Source organism: Anopheles merus, chromosome 3L, assembly GCF_017562075.2.
Source record: "Anopheles merus strain MAF chromosome 3L, AmerM5.1, whole genome shotgun sequence".
Taxonomy (NCBI): Eukaryota; Metazoa; Arthropoda; class Insecta; order Diptera; family Culicidae; genus Anopheles; species Anopheles merus.
This window is the reverse complement of record NC_054085.1, coordinates 12,448,380-12,474,403: the sequence shown is the minus strand read 5'-3', so window position 1 is coordinate 12,474,403 and position 26,024 is coordinate 12,448,380. Positions and strand designations below refer to the sequence as shown.

The 26,024-nt window shown below is 42.3% G+C and overlaps 2 protein-coding genes and 1 non-coding gene across 3 annotated transcripts; 1 reads left to right on the top strand and 2 right to left on the bottom strand.

The window, feature by feature from the left end:
* Positions 1-6,910: 6,910 nt before the first annotated feature.
* Positions 6,911-6,983, bottom strand: Trnaf-gaa. The gene has a single exon. It is a non-coding gene; the product is annotated as a tRNA-Phe (tRNA).
* Positions 6,984-19,132: 12,149 nt separating this feature from the next.
* On the top strand, positions 19,133-20,183 carry LOC121598251 (protein lethal(2)k10201). Its single transcript, XM_041924818.1, has 3 exons — positions 19,133-19,443; positions 19,517-19,718; positions 19,785-20,183. The coding sequence occupies exons 1-3, from the start codon at positions 19,268-19,270 to the stop codon at positions 20,181-20,183; spliced, it is 777 nt and encodes a 258-aa protein (XP_041780752.1). The 5' UTR covers positions 19,133-19,267.
* A 167-nt stretch (positions 20,184-20,350) lies between these two features.
* Positions 20,351-25,116, bottom strand: LOC121598249 (delta-like protein 1). The gene is made up of 5 exons (XM_041924814.1): positions 24,804-25,116; positions 21,263-21,560; positions 21,005-21,196; positions 20,741-20,932; positions 20,351-20,676 (listed from the first exon to the last, which is right to left on the bottom strand). Exons 1-5 carry the CDS (start codon positions 24,912-24,914, stop codon positions 20,351-20,353), a joined length of 1,119 nt encoding a protein of 372 aa, XP_041780748.1. The 5' UTR covers positions 24,915-25,116.
* Positions 25,117-26,024: the final 908 nt, after the last annotated feature.

Sequence of the window (26,024 nt, the reverse complement as noted above, 5' to 3'; positions counted from 1 at the left end):
AAAGCATAAACGTTGGACAGTTTGTTTAATTTTCATATAAGGCAGTTAAGTCTCTGCTTCTTTTCCATACATTTTCGTCACTGATGCTACAACATTTGACAGTTGTTTACTTAGCTTCTAAAAATGTGTGGCTCAAAGTTGTTTAATTAAAGTCATAAAATGAATAATTTCATAATATTTGAATTTCAAGTAATTAAAATAAATACGATAAAATCATCAATGGAACATAATAGTAGTATCATTGTTCTTATCGTTTGTCCGGTCTGTATTGACTAAATTATTGACTTTAGGAGGCGACAGTGTAGCTCTAATGAACTTTTATTGCCCATGTCTGGAACGTCATTAATTGAATTGATTTAGATATAAATAAATAAAAAATAAAAAATGTAAATAAACAACTAAAAATTTGGAAAGTAAAAAAATATAAAGAATAAACACATATACAAATATATAAATACATAATAAACTTATGATAATTTATACTGGAGTCAAAATTTGTAAGCTTGTTAACTGTTAATTAATTTTAAAAATAGGTACGACGGAGGCTCTCTGAAGTAAGTGCCACAGAACCAAAATTTGCACGGAAATGACCTCATTTTCAATTAGAAGAATGCTTTTCTCATTTTATTTCAGACTTATTGGATTACCTTTTCATAAAATTTGGCTTTTAACCTTTTTGTAATTATTTTCCTAGACCCATAATAGTCTTTAGCATAGTTGTAGCGTTGATTTTTTTAAATCCTTGTTTAGAAACACCACCAATTAGAAACATGTTATTAAAAATGTGTCAAAAATGACAATTAATACATAAATACATACTATCATCTCATCTAACTATGCATTAATCATGCAATAACATTTATAAGAGATTTTCAGCTCAAATTGTACTACAATACTCTCCGTGGTATGTATGGTGTAATTCTGAAGGAGTAGGTTACTGTAATATATTTCAATTCTTGCTCGTTAGTAAACTGTATTTTAGTCCAAAAAATGACTCCCAGCGCAGTGACGTTAATGCACGATAATTTCCAACACGACGGAACCGATCCAATTGGTTATTGACTGCATTGTAATAAGCTTGTTTTACAGTCCCCTTTACAAAACATCGCTTTATTTTGCTTCTAAAAGCCATTTAATTAGGTCCACTTACAAGCCGACCAATTGGCACTCTAATTGTGCCTACCAACAGCCAAGAAGCAATCTCTTTCAAGTTATGCTTGTGCTTTCAATTACGCGTTACGGCTCGGCAAGTTTCCATCACCCACCATCATCCAACCAACCGACCAACGGGGAGTAGAAAAAAAAAACCCCGGTAAAGTTCCAAACCCGTGGTGGTGCCATAATTAAACCAACCGAAAGGCTAAGCTAGTTGAGAGCTAGTACTAAGCTCGCTCAACACGCGGAATCCATGCGCATGTGTGTGTGTGTGAATACATGTGTACTGTCAGGCGTGTTTTGCATACTCGGCCAAGCGCGTAAATGATCGCGCAATCGTTTCCGCCGCCGCCGACGACACTGTGGTGTTGCATTTCTGGTACCGTTTCGGCTTTAATCGAAGCTGACAGTTCCGAGTGTACTAAAGCCACGCGGTTCGCCCACCTAATCCGCCTCAAACACATACACACACACACACACACGCTGGTCGATTAGCGCAGTGTTCCGGAATGCGATTTGACGCCCGTACCTTTCTAAGCGGAAGTTCCTGAGCAGCAAAACAGGAAGCGTGAGCCTGGCTGAGCTTTAATGTGCAATCGTACCCAACTCCTTTCTAAATTGAACACAGACAGAAATGAAGCAATAACGAAGGGAAATGAATGAATAATTTTAAAGGCCTTGAGAAAGCAATTAGGAAAGCAATAATACAAACATTAATTAGAAAAAATGAAACCTAATTAGAATAGTCAATAACATAAATAAAAAAACTTAAACGAAAGATAGAAAATGATAGCAAAGGCTACAAACTAAACTAAAAAAAGAAAAATACATGAGAAAGTTAAAGAAGATGATGAAAAATCTTCTTAAGATAGACTAAGAAAAGAAGATAAGATAAGACTTTCTGCTCAATGCTCTACAACAAAAAAATGAAACAAAAAAAAAAACTATCATAATTGACTGTTTACTTACTTCAAAACAGTTTGCAGAAATGTAACAAAAGAAAACAACAAACAACATGAAAAAGGAACTTAAACACCTTTACACAAACTAAACAACAACAACAATGCAATAAGCACAAACAATTCATCATCAATGATTGAAGACAGCATTTATGTAACACATTGGAAAAAAAATAGGAACAAAAATAAAACCCAAAACGCGTGCACACTTTAATGAAGTTTAGCCAGCAGCGACACAGCTAAAAGTGAGAGTGACAAATCGCTTATGACAGCATAATGGCATAATTGAGGACCCATTTTTTTCTCACTCTACCACACCTTAATGCTTTTTTACTCCGTCCCTTGACATTTGCAACAACGCCAAGTGATGCGTGTGTGATACAAATCGTACGCGAAGCGTACGAATTGACAGGAAATATTACCACACACACGCACAAAACGCCATCGAATGGGCAACCACCTCCTAGACCCTAGAGTTACATTTTGTTAAAGCCCCCCCCCAGGTTTCCGAAGGGGCGGAGGTGCTTAAACACTTGGGACGTCACTCCCCCCAATCAGAGAAAAGGGTTATTCGCTTGGGCCCAGAGTGTTGCGTGTTTAAAGTCCGCAGAGTGCGAGAACAGCAAAAAATCCACGCGGTGTGTGATTATGTTTAAATACGAAACAATGATCACAAAACCGAAGGGAGGCTCGAGGCGGTTGGGATTGACGGGTCTTTTTTTGTTGTTGTCCAAGAGTCCAAATAAACGACGACTCGCCTCTATCCGTTGTGTGTAAGCCAAACACCTTCTTCATCATTCTCAACATCGGCAGACATCATCAAAAAGGTGATATGTTTGAACGACCTTTACCAAGGTGCTTTCGCAAAACACGCCAGTCCCGCGCCAGTCGGGATGTCGTCCGTAATCGTGTTTTTTTTTTTTTTGTGTATTGCTGTCGGTTCTCTGTCCATCGCACTGGAAGTTGAAGATGAGTTTTGTGCGAGATCTCGGGATCTCGCGACGCGGCATGGGAATTTACATCTTTTTATAGCAGAAGATCGCGCAGAATGTGTTTGTGTTGTATAGGGGGGGAAACACATCTCAGCAGGCCACAGTCAACAGACGCCCGGTATCGGGATACAAAGAGAATCGTTCTGTACTTCAATGTGCGCGCGCAAAACAAAAACACAAGGTAAACAATGCAAAAATGTCAAACAAAACGCGCTCGCACCGCGTCTGACAGCTCAGCTGATCGCGCTTGCGACGATCACTCTCATCTGCCGGCCTGGAGATCCCGGAAATGGTTAACACATACACACACACGCGGTTGACTACGGATCCGGGTTTTCGTGGGACGCTAAGCCATTGGGCTATGGACACAATCTCGGACGTGTTACTGTGTTTACTCGTGTTACGCGGCTTTGTCTTGTGGTCATAAATTCCACCCTCACGGGCTCCTATCGCTCTTTGAGACGTTTGAACATGACTTGGGCAAATATTTTATGGGGAATTCAAGAGTGGTGCAGATGTACGGTGTGATATATTCGTCAGTAAAGGTATTCCATGCCGATTGTGATCTTCATCAAACGGGTTTTTGTACAAAAAGGAATTTTAGGGAGAATTCCATTCCATTTCCAAGCGTTTTTTTGACTGTTTTTTATATTTTTAATTCTATGATTTACTGACATGCCAAAAGTTAACATATTTACGAAATTCAAAAGTAGTTAAAAGTTGTTCTCTGGATAAACTTTCAACTAATGACCAAACAAGCAATCAATAGTCGTAATGTTTATCTAATGCCTTTATAAAGGCATTAATGTCGTTAAGCTAATAAATAAATTTGTAAAAAAGGCTTCAAGTATGGCAAATTCACATTTTTATTAACGTTGCGATTTTAATGTCCAAACCCGTATTGTTTATTGCAAAGTTAGTGTTAAAATGATATGCTCGTCCTGTGTAGCTATGGGTAAAGTTGGCAAAACCCAGAGTCGACTCAGATCCGACTCCGAAAATGTCGGAACAAACTCCGGAAGGTAGTTCCTGCCAGCATTATCTGAAGTCGTTCAGGCTCGTCCGGAGTCGTCGAGAGTTGTTCGGAGTTGAAGTCGTCCGGAGTCGTACGGAGCCGTTCGGAACCGTTTGGAGTCGTCCGGAATCGGTTGAAGTCGGAGTCGTCCGAAGTCGGCATTCGAAACAAAGACCTGTATAGGAAGAGCAGGCGCAAAGAGGAAGACCAAAAACACAACGAAATAAAATGCCTGATCACAAGCACATTGCAACGGACGAATCTCTTTGGAGCGCACCCATGACTCTGATCCGACTCCTGCTATTGTTAGTCCGATTCCGTCTTCGACAAAATCCAAACCACTAGTTCCGCACGAAGCCGTAGTCGACCGGAGTCGTCCGGAATCGTTCGAAGAAGCCCGGAGTCATCCAGAGTCGTTCGGAGTTGAAGTTGTCCGGAGTCATCCGGAGTTCGGAATCGTCCGGAGTCGTCTGGAGTCGGAGTCATCGGTGTAGTAGGATTTTCACGCCTCCATGTTGGTGGTTAGGCTCCATACTCAATGTTTTTTTTTCTCATTCAGGAGGAACGGTCCGAAAAGGCCGTATTGCTTAAGAACTACATTCTTAATAATTCCATACTCAATAAAAAGTCTTTGAAAACGTTACATATTGGAACAAACTCTAAAAACTGAGCAAAAAGTGGACATTTGTTGGACTTAACCCTTATTTACAGCTATAATTTTGTTATAGGTTCCAGACTTTTTTTTCAATGCTTCCCAAATATTGTTTGGAGTTTTCTTACGATTTATTCTCAGACAGTTCTTAAAAATTTTGGAAAATTTATTATTAATACATTTTATTTACATTATTAAAAATTCATTAATTAGTAATTAATTTATTTTCAATGGAATAGAGCTTAAAAGAGACCTACTAATCATTGCAAACCCTGTTTAACGAAATCGGAAAATACACCATTTAATTCCACAATTTGCTAATCAAAGATAAAACCAGTCGGCAGCGATAATTACAATTTTGTTCAGTTATTAACTTATTTGAGTAAAAATAGCTGCATATTGTACGAACAGTTTGATTTTTGGCAAATAAATTTTACATCGTTCAAAAATGACAATTTAAAAAAAAATGTTGGAAAAGAAACTGAATGGAATGCTCATTGAATTTGTTTATATTATTCTATTTTAATTCACACATATGAACACAAACACTTATAAATAAAAACTCTTGCTAACACCGAAACAAGACTCAAACGACAGATCATCAAATAGACAACAAAAAACCATTCACACATTTCGATTACGATGTGTCTTTCCAACCACAAAATGAAATGCTTTCATCTTGTCACCGTGTGGTGCGGCGGTGGTGGCGCTTGCCACTTCCGATTTCGATTTTTGAAACGTTAAAAATGGGCCATTGTTCCAACCGGCGCAGCACAGTACCACAAACACGACGACACACACACACGACTCAAAAATGTATAACGAGACCCGGAAAAGCTGTTACTACCAGCGGCTTTTTAGGTGCGTTGTTACTCTTTTGTTTGCGATCGAACAACGATCGCGGAGTACGGAAGGAGGAAACCTGCCAGCCAGACCGCCCGGGTGGGCATTTGACAGGAAACCTTCCACCTCCGCCGCCCTCACATTACAATGTAATTTAGTGTGTTTGGTGTCGGCGCGAAAACCGGAACAAACGTTACACACACACACACACATCATTCGGTAACACACATGACCCACTTCCGGACCGCTCCGTCCGTTATTGTACTGGGGCATACCCGGCGTGTCCGCATGCCGTGTCGTACGTGCGGAGTATTGGGCCAGTGTAAGGCGGAAAATGATAACAAAAGAAAAATGCCACCCACACTCTTCCATATGCGCACCAGTCCACCTCTCCCCCACTGGGACAGGGCAAGTAGTGAAAGTGGTGAAAAATGGTATGATTGATCGTGAACGGTAGTGGTCAAGTGGTTCCGTTGAGTGCGCATCTCCACACAGCACAGCACATACACGTATACACGACGACCATGCGCCCTCTGTTCATCTAATTGGGTGAACAACAAATGCTCAATTTGGACACATGATGCCCGGTGGAAGCGGAATGGAAATTGGATGGTTCTGAAAAGAGAGACTGTTTTCATTTTTTCTTCCTCTGCTGTGGGGGACAGCTGAATAGGGCTTGATGCTTGAATGTCGCTTTTGGCTCACCGCTTCAGCAGGGTTGAGCAAGGGAAGAGCGGCGAAGGAAGGGGAAGTTAAATTGAGTTAAAAGTGTCATTGTGGTGCCGCCAAAGTAAATCTCTCGGCAAGCGGGAAAATTTTATATTGTCCGTTAACTGCTTCTGTTTGGTGGTTTGCTGCTCATTATGGAGTTCTTATATAAATTAACTCTATTGAATTGGTTTGTTCTGATTTATTTTGTTATATTTTAACTTAGTTAATGCTTATGGCATGCTTGTTAAGAGTTGAGATTTCATTAGTTGTAAATTTATTGTATCGCTGTTTCACTTTAAATGAACGAAACATATTCAAATTCATCTGTATTTTAATTGTTTTCCCCTTATACCTTATACTGCTTATATTTAACAATGATTATCATAGTTTAATATAAATTGTAATTGTATCGTACATGTAATTTGTTATATTTTAGTATAATACAAACATTTGTCGAAATAAGCTTTGAATTTTCCTGTTTAACATTATTGAAAAAAATAATGAAACATTAAAAGAAAGTAAAAACGTGTTACGTACGTGAAGAGCAAAGAGTTTAAAATAATTCAAAAAGAAGAATCTTGCCTGCCGAAACCCGGGATTGAACCGGGGACCTTTAGATCTTCAGTCTAACGCTCTCCCAACTGAGCTATTTCGGCTGGTTGAAGAGGAGACGCGTGGATTGAAACAGGTTATGGCATACTGCGATGCGTAACCGAGCTCTTATCGCGCTTCGCTCGCTTGGCGTTGGTTTGGCTTGTGAGTGGTTAATTTTAGCTTTTTCGTTTATTTTAGATTTTAAAACGCAGTTAATGCGTAGCAAAGGTGTAATAGCATTGAACAATGTTGTTGATCATTTATACTTTTTTTTCTATGTTTTCGGCTATAAATAGAACACATATGTTTATCTATTATTAGTATCATTAAACGATGAAAAACATTGAAAACGGTTGAATGACATGCAATTATTTATCATGCTGGTGTATTTTGTAACTTAATATTTAAGATAAGGGATATAAATAAGATAAGTAGCATTCATAGACCTATCTATCAGCCTGCTTGGGTTTCAAAAAATCAGTTTAAAATGCTTCTAATCCTATTTACAAAGAAAATCACTCTTAATTAACACAATGCAATCCTCCAATCAAATGTAATTGGTTATATATTTGCTTCAATTTAAAAGTGATCCAAACCAGTTTGGTTCCTATATTAGTTCTGTCTAGAAAAGATGGATATACTAATCTAAAAAATCGGCTTTTCCCGTCCTCATCAATTGATTGCAAACGGCTCTAACGGTTCTGTGGATAACCTAATCTGTGTGAAAAAGTTCCACTTTCCCCGTGGAACGCCACCAGCATAAATGTGTGTGTATTTTTATTAACCGTTACTAAAAGCAAAACCGGCATAACCGAACCGACCGAGCACGCGCACAACCGGTGCCCCTTCCCGCTGAAAGTAGTGCGACTTTGTTTTTAAAAAGCCGAAAATCCTTCAGCAACACCGGAAGGGTATGATGCGCGGACCCTCAGGCGGCCTATACCGATAGGGGCGCGCCTCAGTTTTCTCCGCACAGACTATAAAGTTCTCGAGTGTTTTCAAAAAGGGAATTGGCTCTAAACGCGTGCTGGTCACGTGTGAACGCTTTTGTCGCGCTTTCCCCACGATCGCCACGCCGGTACACAACTTCCGATTCCTTCTCACACGACGACCCTTCCGGAGGAATCTTTCAAACGCTCAGGACCCCTCGCACTGCAGCAAAAATGCATCTCGCACCGGTTTATGCGGGCTACTCATTTATTTATTACCGCAACCATCAAGGACCGCGGCAAACCCTCACGCACTTGGAAGTCGCACGCACGCACACAGCACGCGATGAAGCATCAAATCTGAAGCGGGAGATCCTTCCTCAAAACGGATCTACGGCAGTTGGGTTGCTTTTCGAGTGGTTTTTCGGGAAATTCGTTACCTGTCCCGTATGCTGAGAGACGGTTGGGTGGGATAGTTGATTTTCCCACTTTTCATCAATTGACAGTCAATTCGGAATCCTGCACTACCCTCCCATCTCTTCGTTTTGTTCGACACACGGGATATTGATAGCTTCAGTGCAAAAGGGGGAAGTATTCGAGGTTCTCCCGGAGAGGGGAGAGGGATTTGTTTGTGAACGAGTCGCGGTGGCACTGTTGACATGCCGGTGCATAAGGGTCACAATTAGCGCATTAAGTGAGGTTTTCTTTTTGCTTTGCTGCCGGTATAATAAACTAACTAAACGAGCCCCCTGGTCCCCTAATTGATGGATGAGTAGATATGTTATGCAGGGGATGCGAAGAAGGGACGTTTGTAATGCGACCTTCATTATTATCAAATGATATAATAATACTCGCGTGATGGTTTGCTGTTGCGTTTTGGGAAAGGAAACGGAACATTGGGGTATAAAAAAGGCGTTAATTTTTTTTGTATTTCTCATACGCGTTTTTAAATTTGAATTTCCTGTAAAGTCCAGTATTTTTGTCCGCTCTCAGCAAATGCTTATATTGGATGAGTATTATAAGATTGACCACGTGATCGTTTACCGCTGGTTTAATTTCCCTCGCTATTAAATCTTACAAGAAATAAAATTCGCATGAAGCATGTCCTTACGGCACAGAAACCAAGATATTTTTCTGGACCGAGTTCAGGATAGCCTTGCCTAGGGAATGGAAAACCGAATCTATCATGAAAGACCAGAATTGAAGCTAGAACAAGAACAACGTCTAAAATGTTAAGCTTACTCCTCTCTTTATGGCATAAAATCACCCTGAATGCTATAAATTATAACATTGCAACAATAAAACTCAAGGTTCTATTGCAAACCACAGCCTGATTCGTTCATTCGCGATTGTCAAAACATTCTCTTTCGCCGCTTCTGAAGGACACTAGACCAGCATGAGGTCTGGGTGATGCTCTCTGCCTGATCTAATGATAATCAGCCCCAACGTGATGATTGATTCTGGAAGGCGCTAAAACCCCCGCAACCAACGCTCCAAAAACGTGTCAAGTGGAAAGATGTGCTATTAACTTAAGCACACTGAGCAAAACACCGCTGCTTCGAGCGAGGATCAGTTCTAGCATTGTGTAGGTGTAGATGATCTAGCCACGACTTGGAGCCCCCTCTCGCACAACACCTAGACAATCGTGTGCAGCAAAAGAATTGGTTTCTTTTGCGCACTTAGGAGCAAACCCGGAGATATCCGACACCAGTGATTGATGGACTTTGACTTAATTCGCTCATTCTGATCGACGTTGCGCACTCTGCAAGCGGATAGAGGAACGTTCGTCAACTAATCGATCGAGCTAAACCTAAACCTCCTGCTCTCAAGCAAACCCTGTCGACTGGCGGGCTGGCTAGATGCTTTCAACTTGTTGTTTCAAGATCAACCGAAACCAATTTCGTGTGGCTTAGGTTAGTTAGAGACAAAAGCCCCTAACAGGCTCGTCCTGACACGGCTTCACCGAACGACAGATTTCGACAACGTTTTAATGCGGCGAGGCCTGTTTTCGCTTGCCAAATAGTCACCAAACTTGGCGAGAGGTGAAGATTTCTCACTGTCAACGGAACGACGCAGCACATCCGCGTGGATCCGCCGGGTGGAACGCTGTTGATGAGAAGTTGTTAAATTTTTCGAACCGCCGTTTGCTTGAGCTGACTTTAAATGATGCCTAGATACGTGCTAGGAACTGGTTTTGACAGTCATTCTGAATGGAAAGAGACATCACGTCTCGTTCGCGATCGCGATCGTAAGGTTTATTGCCTATTTTGCCTACTTGCTTGTTCTGAGCAGGGAATTGTTGGACTTGGAAAACTTCTAAATTGTTTAATTAAACTGAATTGTAGTGCAAGGACATTAGACATTCGTTCCTTCAATTTAAAATCGTCATTATTTTAAGCCTCAGACTTATTCAGGCTTTTAGTTCTCTAGTCTTCCGTTCTTTAAATCCCAACTCAAGCTAGATCTGAATCTCTTCTAATTTAATTCAGCAAATCAACCAAGAAGCACTAGACCAACACCTTGTACTTCCTCCTTTTGGTTACGGTTGTCCCCCGTCTCAGACGGGAAACGTTAAATGCCGGCGTCCGTTTAACCTTCGGGGGAGGACAAAACCTTCAAATCCTCTAGAATCCTAGAGGCCCCGGAAAAAGGCAGACCTCAAAATAAGGAAACATTCACACGCCACACTCTTCAACGCCGTCAGTGCTGCCACCGCCTGCCGCCGGTCCTGACACGACAGAACTTTCAATTTCTAATGTCCGCATGTCCGCGTGAAGCTTTTTTTTTGCGATCGGCCGGCACTGATTAACGGAAGAATGACGGCTGGTCTACTGGAGAGACCCTACCATAAATAGAGTCGAACACACATACCCACCCCGTTACGAACATACGGCGGAGGCTTAACACATCAAATTCTGGCTGTCTCTGGGGGGGTCAACACTGTATTTCCTGTAGTCGTGACTTTGCCACACTCTCGACGTCTTCCTGCCACCCCATCGCCAGTGGAATGGTGTCGAACGAGACTGGCACACGACAAGTCCCCGGCACAGCACACGATCGTCGGGTCTCTATTCCATCACCACTGTGAGCTCTGTGAGCCATAAAATGATTCGATGTTGGCAGGGAGTTGGAACGATCGTAAAGCTGTTCCGTGAGGAGTTGCTGAATGCTTCGCTAACGTGTGAGATGGTTGCCTAACCGCCACCTCCGTTCCAACCATCCATTCTGCACAAGTAGGAAAAAGAAGGGTTAGTTACGCTCCTTTGTGGCCCGTTTAGAATGGTATGTTCGACAGGGTGGTGTATTTAAAAGCCGATCGTAGGTGCTGAACTTGTACCATTTTTATTGCTCGGATATTCACCGGACACCTAATTAACGATCGATTAATCATCGTACGTTAGAGTGTTTTGTATGTTGTACATACAGTGCAACACAGGTGTTCTTTTGAATTTCTGTCGGATTTGCTAGAATTACACGATCAAGTGACTCCCATTCCCGATTGCTTCTAATATTGATCGATTATTGAAATCACACAGACTTCGGAAAAGGCAACTTCAAATGAGCTTTTAATTACAGTCTTGACCTGCCCTACAAAAGCCTGAAACCTTCACAAATCGACCCTGAATGAGGACGAAAACACCTTTCTCAGCTCCAATTCCGCTCAACCTTGATGAAGAGAGCGATCTTTCAATTAATCATAATGTAACCATCCTCTTAAAAATTTGTTACAATCAATATATTTTGAAGTCGACTCTCTTTCTGGGGTTCCCTGTTTTGGAACTACATTATTTGTCTTCCTAAACCCCCAAAAGATCCGTTGAACCTGAGGCAACTCTACACAGCGCGTTCAGCTACAACTCACATCCGGGGACGCTTCGGATCGCTTCGTCCACGTCCACGAAAGGGGAATCTTTCGTCAAATCCACGTTGGCCTTGCCGGAGGAGGTGGTGACTGTCGATTGTCACCCGAGCGGTTTGTTTGTGTCACCGACAAGTGCACCCTAATGATCCATCCATCGTAACAATCTGGCTGGTTTTTCTCTTTCTCTCTCTTTCTTCTGTTACTGGCTCTAGTTGTGTTTGCCTAACGTCGTCGATCTTTGTCCTCTCCTCCTTCGTCCGTCGACTAACATATCTGCCTAACCGATTCCTCACCGCAATCAAAATCATTTATTAAACGAAGCTGTCAAACAGGTTCCACTTCAGACCACCCTCCCCCGGCCGCAAGGCTCAAACCCAGTTGGAGATGTTCCCTCGTTCCAGAGTCGTATGTATTGGCTTTTCAAGCTGCTAAGAGAGCGAGATTTGAACCCCCAACTCATTGGTGGAAAGAGGCTAGGATGCATCGAAGAAGTAATTATGAGCCAATTGATAAGTCCCCCAAACAGAGGGAAGGGTTCGCTTTTTTGGGAGGATGGTAAATGGTTCTCGAGAAAGAAATATTCCCGAATTGTTTTAAAATATACAAAAATTAAATATATTCCAATTTTCTTCCTAACAAAAATCTTGTTATTTCTAACTACTTTTCATACAACTGGCGCTAAGTGGCATCTTATTTCCCTGCAGCTACTAAGGGTGCGCTTACGTACCTCAGCAATACCCGGTAGCAGGAAGTAGCGCATTATAGGAGACCGGAGTGAACCGTTGGGGCGCTTTGTGAAAATAATCAAAAGCAATTAACTACTCAATCGCTTGCTGACGATGAAGGAGGAGGACCACGTGATTCGTGATCATGGGGTGGAGTATGCTGGTTGTGCGTGTGCTTATGCCGGTGTTTAAAGAAACTGCCGTTACGATTCATTCAGCTTTACACTGGTTTCTGGTTGATGTAGGGTTTAATTTTCTATCGTAAAAGCTTCATTTTTTATCAATAAATGTAGATCAAATGAAATGGAGTTGATCTCAAGAATTTGTTTTACTGTCAAACAAAATATGTTTGAATTTGTTTCGCGATTTTAAGACATCGTCCTGAAACATAATTGAAAAAAATGTTGGGAGACAGTTAATAAAATATTCAAAACACACACAAATTCAAAACAATTTGGGAAATCGTCAATAAGCCTTGCGAGTGTGTAAATAGAATATAGAAACCCCTACATGAAACCTATATGAAGCCAATGCTGAAAGATGTTGTATGATCTTTATCTTTATGAAAAAATCAAGAAAAAGGATTATTCTTGAGAATTGATCGATTATTCCACAACTGGTGGTTCTACACGCTCAGGATAAACATATCCTCAACTTTGCCAAAAAATGGTCCTTCGTACCGGATCAACTTGTGCAATCAATCGATTTGTTACAAGCCTCTGGTTCCATGTACTGAGCTGTTATGATTTTTCTAACTATTATTATAAGTATTATGCCTGATTAAGAATCAGGCTAACAACATTTATTTAGAGTCCTGATATTAATCTTAAAATTAAAGCGAAGGACTTCAATGGCTGTTGGAATAAAACATCTTTGATTTTGAAATTATTTAAGCATATTCCTAAATTTCACACCAAACAACATGCACAAAATTTAAATTAATGAAACAAAAGCCTCTCAAACTCCTCGTGCCAATGATGTTTCTTTAACGCACTCCTCAACCCTTATCCACCTTGTGGTTTGTGGTTCATTCACGGCTTCGTTTAAAGTTTCCTGCTTGCCACCATAATCATCCGAACAAAAATTATACTCTCCCTTCCCCAAAAGTAAAGGGTTCCAAATTTAACCTTAACGGTGCCCCTCAAAGTTCAAGATTTTTGCACCAAGAACGCTCATTCTGGGCAACTTTCACCTTATTCGGGTTTTTTTTCTTGCGTGCATCCTTTTTCGAAAACTGGGATGAATAAGAACACCAAAAACCTTTTTTTTTATTTTTTGTTTAGCTGGATCGCAGCATAACGGCGGTTTCCTCCGAAAAAAAAAATTAGCCCCTTTTGCGTTACACAAACCCCACCCGAAATCCTTTCCCCCTTTGCGCACTACTCTCCCTATTTCACTCGGTCTCTCCTTTTGCTCTTCTGCGTGTGCTCGATCACACCTACCGTCGTGCCGTTCCCGTTCAGGCGAGGATCACACCGTGCACACTTCGAACACGTGTTCCTTTCGTAATAATATTATGCCATCCACACCCGACATGGAGGCATAAGCAGCGACAAAAAGAAAAAAAGCTCGAAACCAAACAGAGGATCGACATTTTCATCGTCGATTATGCTCACCGTGTGTCCCTTTTTTCTTCGTGTCTGTGTGTCTGGTTTCTTCCTTTATGGAATGATTCAAGTGAAGCAAAAAAAAAAAAGAACGTTTGTAAAAAAGATTGAAGGGCAGTAATAGAACAACAGAAAGGAAAGAAAGAGAGAGATGGAGTAGGAAAAAGTGTGTATAAAAATATGGAAAACCTGATGATGATGATGAGCGCCCATACAAAACGTAAACCAAAACCGTTCTGCTCAAAAGGAACGACGACAAAGGACCAAGAACGAATCAAAGAACGTTCAAAAGAAAGCAACAAAAAAAAGAGCACAAACTAAGAAAGAGGACAAAAAGCGGCGGAAAAGCGATGACCCCAAGCAGAGTAACGTTATGCAGTTGTGCGCGTTTTTACAGATTGTATGTCCTTCATTTTCCACTCACTCTCGCTCCCTCTGTCGTTTGCACTTGTACCTCCTTCTTTCCTTCTTTCTCTCCCTTTGCCTGATCGTGATCTTCGCCCCCTGCTGCACACGTGAAGATCGATGCGTGGGAACGTTGAGCATGTGCAACGTTTGCGTTTAAACCCGAAACCTTCCTCAATTTCCCTGTGTTTTTCCTTCTTCTCCTCCCTCTTCCCATCTTCCCGGTTGTAAATCGTAGTGCCCGAAAATGAATAGAAGCAAAACGCATCTCACAGCACTGCGCACACATCTCCCAATAGGTTACAGACAGATCGACCACCAGCACCAGCAGCAGCAGCAGGATTGACGGGGTCGCCCTCTAGTTTTTCCCCCTTTTGCTTCTTTAAGAAGATGCAATTTCTCACTTGCGCGGTTTGCGATGTTGTTGTGCACAGGGGACGGGACTTGTGCACCCGGTCTTTTTTCGTTTTTGTTCTTCTTTTCAAAGGGAAAAACAAGAAGCGAATGGTGGAAGGCAACAACACCATGGCATGGAACGTTGAAAGGATAAAGCAGAAAGAAATTGGAAAATGCATTACTGCACCGTTTTTCGACATTTCTTTTTGTGTGGAGGATGGATAGGAAAATGAATTTTCCCACACGCAAAGCGGTATTTTCTTCCAGCTGGAGGTGCTTCGAACGTCGTGTGTGCGTCATCGTTCGGTTCGTTATGGCGCGAAGGATGACAATCACACACAGACACACAAATCTTTGTGTAGTCGACGTAGGAATTGTTTGGTGAGTAATTGACCCCCGCCTGGGTTGCTTTATTTGTTTGCTTTAGTCTTTAAGTTTTGTTTACTTATTGATGTTGGAAATCCTTTACGGTGATGTATGCCTGTATCTTGTAGCTATTGAGATGATTAATGATCAATTGTAATCAACTATATGCAACATTGATTGGATAGAATGCTTCGTAAAGGGTAAATAAAACTCAAAATTTGTAAGCTTACGATTGATTTTTCCATCCTAACGGATGGGGAAAGTGTTTGGTGTCACACTGTTATCAAGACGGGGGAAAAGAGATAAATAATGTTTATTTGCATCCTCGATCATGATCTATCAAAAGTCGTTATAGTAGATGAAATTAGCAAACGATATCACAACACTCCTATCAAAGGGTGAGCCCTATCCAGCACAATGCTCTTTCGCTTTCAAACAACGATCTGATTTTCTTTTTATTTTTGGCGTAACAACCTACGCGGTGCTGTCAATGTCTATTCAGGTTTCCGATGTTTATTTTATAATAAGCAGCAGGATATAGTCAAGTCCAACGTATGGGTGAACGCTCCATACAAAGCTTGAACCCACGACGGGCATGTTTATGATGTGATAATTGTCGACTGTACCATGAGACCGCCCCCTGTCCTGGCTTGATCCTACTCAACGACGTGATCTGTATTGGAATTTGATCCTCAATGTTTAAATCCTACACAACGACCTGATCTGTATTGGAATTTGATCCTCCATGTTTTATCGCATCCTTATCAATTTGGTTTGTTTTTTTTTAATCTCAGGATCACGATGGAGTGTTAAATCGAATTACCGTTACGGTATGGTTTGCTAGGTAACAAAGTAACCGCCAATCACACTGATATCAGGGAGTAACAGGTGATCGATAGTGAGTGTGGTGGTATAAGTCATTCTCTTTCCCTTCGCATTACATCGCAAACGCATTGTCTGTAGTGTTTCAGTCTGACCAGAATAAATATGACCGGGCTGAATGCGGCTAGTTGGGCGTTCGAGGGATAATCTTTTTGTTTACTTTCCAAGGGTGTTGCTTGGCTATTTAGTTGGATATTTACATATAAAATATCACTATGATAAGTGAAAATGCAATGTAAAAATACCCATTTTTGATCAGTTGATCATTTCGTTCGCAAGATCATAGTAATTGAGTGTGTGATTATTGTCCTATGTTTCATGTGTAGGGTGGTTTTGTTCGAATTTAATGATATGTTGTATTGTTACTGTTAAAAATATCACGCATAAAAATTTGCAATAAATATCTCTCCTTTATGCTCAAGATGAATAGTGTTTTAACGACTAGCTGCAACCGCACCAACGTTTTCACCTTCCTCCAGGCATTTCCGAATCCTGCAAAACAAAATTGCCTAATTGGCACTGCCATCCTGTGCCAAGTAGTTCCTGTGAGCGCGCACAAGTGTACTGTGTACATTTCTGTAGCGGGGTTATCCAGCAGCTTAAGAAAGGGGTTTTTTGACTCGCCGTACAGCTTTCAAAGGGTCCAAAATCCTCCTCCCCAAATAAGAAAACAAAGACAACCAAAAACTGCATAAGATCTACCGGCTGTCACACCACATCGTCAGGCTGGAACAGGCGCTGCCAGGCGACTGGTGGTAACCCTGAACTTGAACCTACCAATTAGTGTCCGCAGAAATGTTTTCACAGTTGCTGCTACCGTATCGCTTGTCCACATTATTCTTGCGCTTTGTTTTTTAGGGAATGGAAGAAACATTTGGGGAAAAGTTTTGGACGGAGGCTCCACCAACCCGCACTGGACAACATCATGGGCTACCGAGGGCACGCACGAGAAACAACTCCAATTAAGTTGCTTCCCTTTCCAGAAAGCATCATCATGCTCATGATCGTCTGTTTTTGGGAGTTCCCCTCGAGTCCATCGTCCTGATGCATCCAGTCGCCGGCGTTGCAACACTCTGCACTCTGTTGGGGATGGTTGTAATTGACGAAAAGTACTCAAGACGACAACTACGACGGCGATGGTGACTGGACGACCAGCAGCAAGTTGGTTGGTTTTGCACGAGCCTCAGTCTCATGACAACTGGATCTGGCTTATTGTATGTGGTAATTGAAGTTTAAGGTGTGTGTTTTTAACCAGCTATAGCGATCAGCCATATTTAATCTGTATTTACAAGATGGTTGTATAGGTTGTAATGACCGATTTCAGTTAAATGGCAGGTGCGAGAGATGCAGTCATCGCTTCCGTTCCGTTGTGATTCATATCACACCGAAAAAAAGCAAACAAACCAGAACGAGTAGGAAATGCTAAGAATTCACGGGAAGATCGTTTTGCTGGCATCGGGTGAATTATCACGAATGGAGATGTTTGAATATTTTCTGTCTGAATTTTTCTATGGAAATACAAATAACAAAGAATGCAATTTCTACTCATAAAATTGTTAAATTTGATCAGAAACTTATTAAAACTTTATTTTAAGTTGATCGTCGGTTCTAACGGCTCATTCCTTTGCACAAAATTGCACCACAGATTGTTGTACGCGAGCTCATGGAAAAACTTGCATTAAATTTGTTTCATGAAATATTTCATAGGTGAAATTTCATTGCAACACCTGCAGACCGTTTCTGAAGGGATTGCTCTTACTTCGAAATTGTTTCTGGAGACAATTTTATGTTTAAATGGAGTTTGTTCACCAAAAAACGATCACTGTTATACAGAAACGGCTAACTTGCAACAAATAGAGCCGTTGCAGGAGAATATTTTCCCCAAATATGTTATAAATATACTATTTTAGAAGAAAAAAATACAAATAAAAAACTTTAACTATAGCAATCATCCGCGGAGATAATAAGTTATAAGATTTAAACTTAAAATACTACTCAAGTAACATGTTCTCAAGTAGGCAGTTCTGGATAAAGTTGTGGATTTGTTGTGTTGTGTTTTAGTAAAAATATTAAATAAATATCATAAAAAAGTGTAGAACAGGTTTTTCCAAGGTTTTTGTTGTTGTCACTTTTCACCTTCGGTAATGCGCACTTGTTCGAGTGAAGTTTTGATATTTTTTTAAAACTTTTTTCATGTTCATGTTGTTTTATTCTGTTGTACTATCTCAGCATTTTCGTGATGTACAAAAAAAGCTTCTTCTTCTTCTTCTATGGCACAACAACCGCTGTCGGCCAAGACCTGCCTGTACCCACTAGTGAAGTGAGCTTGGCTTTCAGTGACTTATTGTTACCATAGCAGGATAGTCAGTCCTACGTATGGGGGCACGGTCTATTCGGGACTTGAACCCATGACAGGCATGTTGTTACGTCGTATGTGTTGACGACTGTACCACCAGACCGACCCAACAAAAAAAGCTTATAATTTTAAAAATCTTGATATATTTATCTTTTCAAACATATTTTATTACTTTTAACCGAACATTGTTTCGTTTCATGAAAATGATTCTCAGTGTCGATTATCGAGCGTACGAATTAAAAAGGTGCGGAATACCGAGCGTGAACTGCATCTCTGAACTTTTTTGAGAAGTTTTCAAGTTTTTTTACTTATTCTACAATTTATAATGCGTTAGACAAATTTTTGAATCATTTGAATTGATTTTCAATTAAATGAAAATAAAAATCGTGGAAACGATTCGAAAATATAACAGAGAAATTTAATAAATTGGGACACGGGTTCAATTCAATTCAATTACGGAAAATCACGAAAACCCTGCAAGAGTTGTTGGAAAATCAAGTACTGCTGAAATTTTATATTGCAATTCACATTTTCTTGCATGATTACTGCAATAACAGTCAATTTGAAAATGGTATAACAGCAGCTATTTTTGTCCTACATAAGCAGCTTGTATGACAGCTGGAGCGAAGGAGATGGCGCAATATACAGCTGATCGTTTTGCCCGGTGCTTAGAAACTTTCAAAACAAACACACTTGTTGGTCGCTGTAAACAGAACCATTTCTACCATTTTGCGGCGCGTTTTGGGGAGCGTGTTGAGCACATTCCCCTGTGCAATTGTGCAAAAACGAATGCAATTGTTGGGAATATCAATAGAAAAATGGAGTACACTGCTAAAGAAACGGTGCTAAGTCTGCTGCAGCGCTACGCTGACGGACCCCGAAGGAAGGATGATGAGTTCTTTCGGGAGGGAAACTTTTACCTCAAGCCATTTGCAAAGCTGGGAGTGTTGAGCAAATTTCCTTTCGATGACACGGAACCCGAAGATGACGGCATGTAAGTAAGGACCCCAGAGTCATGGGATGTGTGTAGTTGTTGTTGCCAAATTAACCAAACCGATTCCTTCCAGCGAGATCAGCTGCAACGTGCCGGATTGTAACTTTTTCTGCCATTCGGTCAAGGATTATGAGGCTCACTACAACGCCCAGCATCGGTATACGTGCGGCCAGTGCAAAAAGTCGCTCCCGAATGCTCACCTGCTCGATCTGCACCTGTCGGAAACGCACGACTCCTACTTTGCCGCACAGGTCCAATCGGCAAGCCGTGCAATGGTAAAATTTTCTTTTCTGTTTTTATATAATTCAATTCTAATGGCCTATTTTTTTCTTTTTTTAAAGTACGCTTGCTTTTTAGAAGAATGTAAACACCGCAGCAAAGATCCGGCCGAGCGCCGAGATCACTGCATCCGGGAGCACCGGTTCCCGCACAACTTCCGGTTCGATATGCAACAACGCGCCAGCCAACCGAACAAATCAGACAAACAGCCGAAAGCGACAGTCGCGATGGAGACGGAAAGTGCTGCCGGCAGCATGACGTCACCGCTCACCGAAGAGCCGTCGCAACCGATCGCACCAAAGTGTAGGAAAAATTTCTCCTTCGGCCATCCGCAGCAGCGTACGTTCAAAACGAAAGCGAAAGCGACCGGTGGCACTGCTAAACCGAGCGCCGCCAAGTGTGATATACTGGAAAGCAACCAAATGGTGATCGATCTGCTGGATAGCCTTCCGCAGGAATAATGCAACAAAGTCGGAGGTTCTTAAAGGTTTTAGAGGTTCTTAAAAACCGGGCTTTCTTTCGGGCTCCGGAGTAGCGGTACTACAATAAGTTAAGTTAAGCAAAGTGAAATAAATAATATGAATTAAAATGTTGCAACCACAAAACACCCTGACCCTGGGACAGCTGTTTAGGCTTCGTTGTCCAGATCCTCCGAGCTGTACTCATCGGCTAGGTAGTCCTCCCCCGTGGACGAACTGTTCCGGTACGTTTCTAAATTCTCGAGACCGATCGTGGACAGCTCGGAGGATACGTCGGCCATCATCGTAGTGGACGGTTGCTCCGTGGTGCTACTGCTCGTCGTTGACGTCATCATGGAGGGTGGAAGAATCTCGCAGTTGCGTCCCTTGTACCCGGACGGACACTCACACCGATAGTGGCCATCGTCCTTGATGACCGATTTACACTTGCCTCCGTTCTGGCAGGTGTCGGGATTTTGCTCACAATAATTAAGCTCTGAGTGGAGGATTTTTGGAAAGCGATTAGGACGACGTTCTGTTAGGAAGAGCTACGGACTTACCCTCATCACAGAGCATTCCACCCCAGCCCGGTTTGCAGTTACATTCCCACGGTCGGCGACAGTCACCGTTGACGCAGCCCGGGTACGGGTGACACTTGTTGCACTCCTGGCCCATCCAGCCCACCTTACAGCGGCACTCTCCCGGTCGGCGGCAGTATCCATGCTCGCGGCTACAGTTGGCGGCACAAATCGCTAAAATTAAGTTCAATTAATCATCTCATTAATCGCTCTTATTATCTTTTTCAGAACAAGTTGACATCTTACGCGTCTGGCACAGGATGCCCGTCCATCCCGGAAGACATTTGCATTCCAGCGGCTTGGAGCAGGTACCGTGCATGCACCCGGGCAGCACCTGGCAGTCGCGACAGGTCGGCCCGGCCCAGCCCAACCGACAACGGCACTCGCCGGGCGCTTCACAGTACCCACGGGACGGATGGCAGTCGGAACGGCAAATTGCTACAAAAAGGGCACAATCAAACAATTAATTTAGTTGAACAATTCAAACTCCGATCTTTTGCTTACGTTCCGAGCAGAAGATTCCATCCCAGCCCTTGTGGCAGACGCACTCGAACGACACCTGGCAGCCGCCGTGCTGGCACCCGGGCAGCGGGATACATCGGTTACAGTTTTCCCCGTAAAAGCCAAGCTTGCAGCGACACTCGCCGGGGCGTTTGCAGTAGCCCTGGAGCGGATCGCAACCCTTCTTGCAGATCGGCACATCGCACAGGTCGCCCGTCCAGCCCGGCAAACACTTTACGTCCCCGTTGTCATCGCACACGTAGTGGGAGTACTCGTTCTGGGGCGTTGGCAGCTCGCAGGCCTGTCGGGAGAAAGAGCGGTTGCGGAAAGTAGTGAGTTTTAGGAATAGGACAAATCGTTTCATTAAGGTGTGCTAGATGGTGTGAGCTGGCAAGGAATGTCTGATTTTATATTAATTAAGCGGTGGATACTGTTCTGATGAAAGGCTTGCCAAACTCTGGTAGAATTCTTCAATCTTTTTGGAGTGATGTAGAGCCTTATTTTTGTAAATCGTACTAAAAAACTGATCCAATTCTTCGTGAAGAAGCACTCAGAATATAAGAAAAGGTGTATCAGAAAATGCATCTTCCTGAAACACGATCTTTTTACGAAGTATTACAAGGGTTCAAAATATTGTTTTACTGAGATAATTGTTTGGAGTTTAAAGGACAGTCTTTCATCATCATGACGGACAAAATAATGATAACTGCCAATCGTACGGACGAAATAAAGGAGAAACTTTTGAACTCCATCGGCAGGTTTTTATGACCTACCCGGTAGTTGAATGAGCGCAAGAACTGCCGTTCACGTCCAGTTCTTTAATATGAATTAATTAACATGAATTTAATATGAATTAAAAAGAATATAAATCGCCCAAGTTTTTCAAAAACTAAACCACATTCTCAATTCTAGTTGGCATACTTTCACGATATGTTTGTGGTCTAATCCAGCGGTTGGCAAAAATCGACCATCTGGACTAGTGACATGCTCGCTGGAGCACACCCACGTCTCCGATCCGATTCCGACTCGGCCAAAATGGGAACCACTAGCTCCGGAAAGTCTTTTTAGGCCGTCCACAAGGACAGAGGAGGCGTGGTAGGCCCACATTGAGGTAGCAAGATGGCGTGGAGGCGTCTACCATTAAGGCCGGAAGAACGGAGCCTCAAAGGCCATGCGCCCGGGGGGACGGGCTTGCCTGTCTCATATTCAACTTGTCGCTAGAGAGGGCCATCCGTGACTCGAGGGTAGAGACCACGGTAACCTTCAACCAAGTCAACCCAGATCCTGGCATACGTTTATGATATAGACATCATTGGTCTGCGGCTCTCCTATGTAGCAGAAGCCTACCAAGGGATCGAGCAGGCGGTAGAGAGCCTAGGATTGCAGATAAACGAGGCTAAGACCAAACTGATGGTGGCAATATCAGCGAACCTACCAACAACAAATTCAAACCTAAGTTGGCGTGACGTACAGATAGGTGAACACACTTTTCAAATAGTCCTAGAATTCACCTATCTCGGGTCAAAAGTCAGCAACGACAATAGCATGGAAGCTGAGTTGCGCGCAAGGATGCAGATACAACAGTTCACTTCAAAGAACCTGTCGTGACGGATGAAGCTGAGACTATATAGCATCGGGCGACTCTGGACGGCTCCGTACGCCTCCTGATGACTCCGACTCCGGAAGCCTCCTGAAGACTACGACTCCGAGCGATTCCGAACGACTCCGGATGATGGGTGGATCTACCTTACAAATTCGGATCCGTAATTACCGCAGTCGGATCAGAGTCGACTCCGGCTTTTGCCAACTTTACACATTACGAATCTGGACTGCAAAAACCGCATGCGGCTCGCGAGCCTTCCTTTGCCTATCATTGGTCTAACCTGATGGCAATTGGGCTTATTTTGAAAAGTCAATTTCCAGCATCATGTCTCCAATTGGGAAGTATGGTTTCGCAAAATTGTGGCAAATTTGTATTTTTTCACAAAGGGCTTGTATCAATCATAACAAAAGCATGATAATCATCGTATTCCTTGAAACTAGCTGATATAATAAGGCAGGTGTAATGCAGAAGAAATGAGTCACCTAACATTAATTTGACACACTTCAATACTATAGATGGTCCTGCAATATCAAAGAGGTTCATGCTATATTTAAATAACCTTTTAAATAGCACAATTAAATAAATTCATCATTGGTAAAATTATTATAAGAAAGATCACAGATGCATTCGCTGATGTGTTAGGTTGCGATTGCTCGAACTATGAACCAAGAAGAATCAGTATAATCTAAGTGTAATGCGATCTTCTATGGCTAATTCAAGACTGGGTCTTGATTGTTTAGTCCAGAATGAGATGAATTTAGTCCAGGAATAATGTGTATAAATAACTAATCATAGGTGTACAGACTGGAGGGCTCAGTGCTCTAATGATAGACGCGGCGGCTTCCTTAATGATAGGACAAGGTTCGTTTCTCATCATGTAAGATAAATGCTAACAATTCCTAGAAACAATCAATTTGCTCTTGCAATTTATAGATTCTAAAACAAAAACTTTTAAAGTGTTTTTGGGATGCGCTTTTCATATTCCAGTTAGCATGAGTCAATTGCAAATGTTGATATTGCTCATTTTGAAGACTTTGATGACTCAATTTAATAAAACTTTCTTTTTTGTTTGCTATTTACTTCAATATTTGGAAAGAAAGGTACTGGTTAAGAGCGGTTCCATTGTTTGTTCTTGCACTTGGCAAAACTTTCCAATTCACAGTAACTGTTCTCAAGCGCACGATCAAGAACTATTTTCACTCATACGAAAACTGGTTACGAGCGCGAGAGTGTCTGGGATGCGTTTTTTCCCACAACATTCACCTCTCCACCCCACCGTATCCCTCCGCTCTAATTCCCGGGACCATAAAAAGCGTCTCACGCATCGCTCGGTTCGCATCATTTTCAGCCCGTTTTGCCTGGGTAGAACCGTTGCTTCCCTTAAGGCCATTACGCGAGGAGCACAAAAATCGACCGGTGAACGGAAGAAAAACATAACAACATAACGGGTTTTCCGAACACATCGGCCCCTCCCTTCCCTCTCGCTTTTCACCCCCTGTTATGCTCCTGTAGTTCGCTGAGAAAAACTTGGTGGACAAAGTCTGAGCGAAGAAATAGTGTCCATCGCCCGGAAGTGCGTTCTAGGGACAATGGTAGGATGAGAGTAGGCGAGCAAGACAGAGAAATTGTTCATTTATCCAGTTGCAGGGAAATTTCTCCTCCACAGCCCCTGCACTTTCTTTAACCGGACTGTTTATAGGCCAACATTTGTTTACACACACGCCCCATACTGCGACCAAGAAGAAAAAAAAACAACCCTCCCTGTACTGGCTCTGAGGTCACAAGCGCTAATGGAGAAATCTAGGATCAGTGTCATTGCCATCGTTAATCTGCGACCGAACGCATCGGGGAACGGCGCGTGGCGATGATCGCGGTCGAAAGCTCTCTAGGCGCACACACAACGGTCACACACACAGAAAAAGCGCATAATTTTCACCCAACCTGCTTCTTCCACTTTGGCACGTAACGGACGGCACCGGACGGGGAGACGAGCGCGATCAGCTGCAGCAGCGCGCCGACAACGATGATCCTATAGTAATGGTTGTGACTCATCGCGCGATCACGTTTTGCGACAGACGGAAACTGTGACCGAAAACACAAACACTGTATCAGCGAACGTTCACCTCAGCAGAGACCGCAACGGAATTGGAGGTGCAGCAAAATCAATAAAAAAGGAGGATAGGCCTAAGCCTGCGGGAATAGAATCACGCCGACTGTGACTGATCCACTCCGATCGTGGTTTGCGCGAAGACTGAACCGGTGCGCTGGGCTGGGCGAATGGTAGCCGCCAACGGGACCGCTCGGTTACTGCTTGCAGACGAGTTGCGGGCAAGACGACGCACCCCAGCAAGCTTCTTCCGTTCGAACGCCGCCCGCGTTCGTCGTTTGCTTTTGCTTTCTTGCCCGCGCGTGCTTTCACCTGCGCAACGTGATGCGTCTTGCGCCTGTGCGGGGCAGAGGTTGTTAAGATACGCGATCGAACAGTATTTCAGACAATTTTAATCGATTTTTCTATGTTATTTTCACCATGTACAACTATTATATATCATTCAGAAGCTAATTGTTTAAAATGTAAAAATGTACCAAATGTACACAATTTTAACTATTAGCCTTAAGACGAAGTTTCTAGCCACTGCATCGGTGGGCATTTCCATCGGATTCGTATGCAAAGCACGTTGGCCGTAGCACGGGCATTATGAAAGCTTCGATCGTGTTTAATGAAAGACAAGCTTCGCAAAATTAATTATTCAATGTTTGTACTTTTGGTTACATTACAAATTATTAAAAACTCATATTCCAAAACTCAGAAGTACAAATTAATGAAATAACTGTTTTCTTTAGCACTACAACGAACAGGTTTTTTTTTAGGTTTTTCGATTTTTAGCAATAAAATTTATACAATGCTGATCGTAAATATTCTTAGATAACGCCAATAGAAAGCAATTTGATGGAAAATTAGTAGAATTATTTCAGCTGATGAGAACACACGTTGCTTAGAGCTTTCACGCAAAGCTGGACGAAAAGCTTTGTTTTAGAGGATAAAAGTTCATCTTTGCTTTCACGATCGTATGTGTTTCTTTTATTATTCAGGAAGCACGGCCTGGCCGTAATGCTGATCGTGTGTGGTTACAATCCTTAAGAATATTAAAAAATATCTCTTAG